Source organism: Geospiza fortis, unplaced genomic scaffold (genome assembly GCF_000277835.1).
Source record: "Geospiza fortis unplaced genomic scaffold, GeoFor_1.0 scaffold391, whole genome shotgun sequence".
NCBI classification, from domain to species: Eukaryota; Metazoa; Chordata; class Aves; order Passeriformes; family Thraupidae; genus Geospiza; species Geospiza fortis.
In genome coordinates, this window is record NW_005054472.1 from 653,646 (window position 1) to 656,438 (window position 2,793).

Sequence of the window (2,793 nt, forward strand, 5' to 3'; positions counted from 1 at the left end):
CGCCCCCCCTCACAGACCTGTCCCGGCCCCTCACGAACCTGTCCCTGCCCCCCTCACAGACCTGTCCCGGCCCCTCACAGACCTGTCCCTGTCCCCCTCACGGACCTGTCCCGGCCCCTCACGCCTTTCCCAAGACCCAAACCCCTTCCCACGGCACTGCTGAGGGGATGCAGCCCTGGGGATGCAGCAGGTGAGCCCTGACCTCCCTTTGAGGGCAGGCAGGAAGGCGCAGTGTGGATGTGAGAGCTGGTGAGCAGGAGGGAGATGCTGCCCTGCTCATCCCAGCACTGAAAATCCACAATTCGGGAATCATTTGTGTTTCATCCTCAGTGAAATTCTGGAATCCACAATTCAGAAATAATTTGTGTTTATACTCAGTGAAATTCAGTGTGGGCCAGATAACCCAGCCTGCCATTGTCACCTCTTCCTGCACTGCTTTATCCGTGGAATATTCAGCTTTTCCCACCCTTTCTGTGCCTCTCTGGGTGGGCTCTCCTGTGATATCCCACAGACGCTGAGTTCCCCAGTCTGCTGAAAGCCACTGGATTCTTTATTGCTCGTGCACACAAACACTCCAGACGTGTCTGCCCTGCAGGTGCTGCCCTCAGGTCAGGAAAGCTCAGAGGAATCAAAAGCATCAGATGCTATTCTAAAGGGTTTCCCAGCTGCCTTTAAAGGAAAATAGGATTTTTTTTTTTCTTTTTTTTTTTTTTTTCCCACAATGCTCCTTCTGGCGTGTGAGAGCCCAGTGTAGGAACTGGGGCTGCTGGTAGGATGAGTTCCTGCTGTTTCCCAGCCCAACGTCCTCACTCAGACCTGCACTTCCAGCCCCCCTTGCCATCGAACCACTCCTCCTAAATCACCACTCGAAGCTGAATTTAAGCAAAAAACAGGTCAAGCTATAGCAAATTGTGAGAGAAATGAACAGTGCTGTTTGCTGACATTGTGATCCTCAAGGCAGAGCCAGTCCCAGGCGCTGCCACCTCCCCTCAGACCCGGTCCTGGGGTGGGGACACGTCCGGGACAGCGCTGTCCCCCCCAGAGCTGGCCTGGGCGATGCTGCTGGAGGTGACCAGGAAGGAGGAGTAGGCGAGGTCAGCTTCCTCCTTGGAGCTCTGGGAAGGACAGGAGGACATAGTCAGGGCATGGGGATGGGCAGCACTTTGTGGATATCCCAGGATAACACGGGGACACTGCAACAGTGGGACAATCCAGTGGCTCACACTGGTGCCGATGTGAGCATCGACCCCAAAAGCTTTTCGGTTTGGGATTCCTCGGCAAGCCTGTCTCTGGGTGTTGGCATTCAGCCCCCCTGTCCTAAAGCTGCTGGGCTTTACTGATGTCCTGACAGTTCCCTTGATTGCTCCAGTTCAGCTCCTGGCACTTCCAACACCCACACCTCTCCTGTTGGTAGGGACTTTGAAAAGCACAGGCTTGAACGTGGCACCTGCAGCCCCTTCCAAAAGGGGCCACTGCGCCACAGTCTTACCTAAGGGGAGGGGAGGGGAGGGGAGGCACAGAAAATTGGGGAAAGGCAGAGATCACAGCAAATCTCAGCCCTTACAACGGCAGAGCCCCCCCCGCCTCCCTGTGCCACTGAGAAGTGGGATGTGATGGTTTCCAGCCATCTGCTTATCCCAGTGATTCATATTTCTGGTAACAAACCCAACCTTCCTGACGCTGCCTGGGGCTGCCTTGGTTTATTTCTTGAAGCAAAGTGGCTGCTGCTAATGTCTCTGCTAAAACAGGGAGTGAGGACAGGGGTGAGATCTCCCCCCCTCCACCCACAGGGGCTGGATCTGGGTAAAATGGAGAGCACCTGGGTATAAATAAAGCCCCTGGGAGGTGACAGCCCCCCTGGGACAGAGTGCAGGGCTGTGGCCACATCTCCCAGGTCAGTGGCCTCTCTCCTGCCTCCCCTTACCCTTTTTGCCTTCGTTGTGTTGGCAGCACTGTCCGGAGTGTCCGTGGTGGTGATGAACTCTGCAGGCAGAGAAAGGAAGGTGTTGGGGAGGGGGCAGAGGCTGGCAGGTGTTTCTGTGGCTTTTGTGGGGTATTTCAGCAAGGAAGGGCTGCCCCTGGCCCCGGGGCTGGGTTGGGGTCAGTCACTCACCATCCCCTCCCATGGGGGTCTCATGGGTCTCCTTCACGCTGTTGCTGGCACTGAAGTCCCTCATGCTCTCAAAGTCTGACATGCTGATGTTGGTCCTGTAGCTCCCCACGGACACCAGGTCTGGTGGGAGGGAGGAGGAAAATCCCTCAGGTCTCGCTCAGAGTGGGTGGTGAGCACGTTAAGAGCCAAACCCTCCGTGCTGTGGCACAATGGGCAAAGCACAGGGAGGGCTGGGCTCTGTCTCAGCCTGGACACTCTGGGGCTTGGAGCTCTCTGGATGGGTCAGTGTGAGGAGCAGGGGCTTGGAGCTCTCTGGATGGGTCAGAGCAGGGGGTTGGAGCTCTCTGGATGGGTCAGAGCAGGGCCTTGGAGCTCTCTGGATGGGTCAGTGTGCGGAGCAAGGGGTTGGAGCTCTCTGGATGGGTCACAGGAGGAGCAGGGACCTCCCTGCCCATCCTGGTATGGTAGCAGGAGAGCAGCAAAGCCCAGCACCTTTAACTCAATGCTGCTGCTCTTTCTCAAGAGCCTCGAGAGGCAGGGACTCACCAGATCTCTTCAGCTGCCTGTATTTGACAATGGCAAAAGCTGTCACAACAATGAGGATCAGGCCAGCAAGAGGGCCCAGCACTAAGGCCAGAGTGTTGGAGCCATGGCTTTCATCAGAGCTGGAAAAGAGGGAA

General features: G+C 56.4%; 1 protein-coding gene across 1 annotated transcript in view; it reads right to left on the minus strand.

Moving 5' to 3' along the window:
* Positions 1-989: 989 nt before the first annotated feature.
* PIGR (polymeric immunoglobulin receptor) overlaps positions 990-2,793 on the minus strand; it is a 9,508-nt gene continuing 7,704 nt past the window's right edge. The window contains 5 exon segments of the mRNA XM_031062892.1: positions 990-1,115; positions 1,925-1,983; positions 2,114-2,233; positions 2,660-2,752; positions 2,755-2,778. Of these exon segments, the coding sequence (XP_030918752.1) occupies positions 990-1,115; positions 1,925-1,983; positions 2,114-2,233; positions 2,660-2,752; positions 2,755-2,778 (422 nt within the window).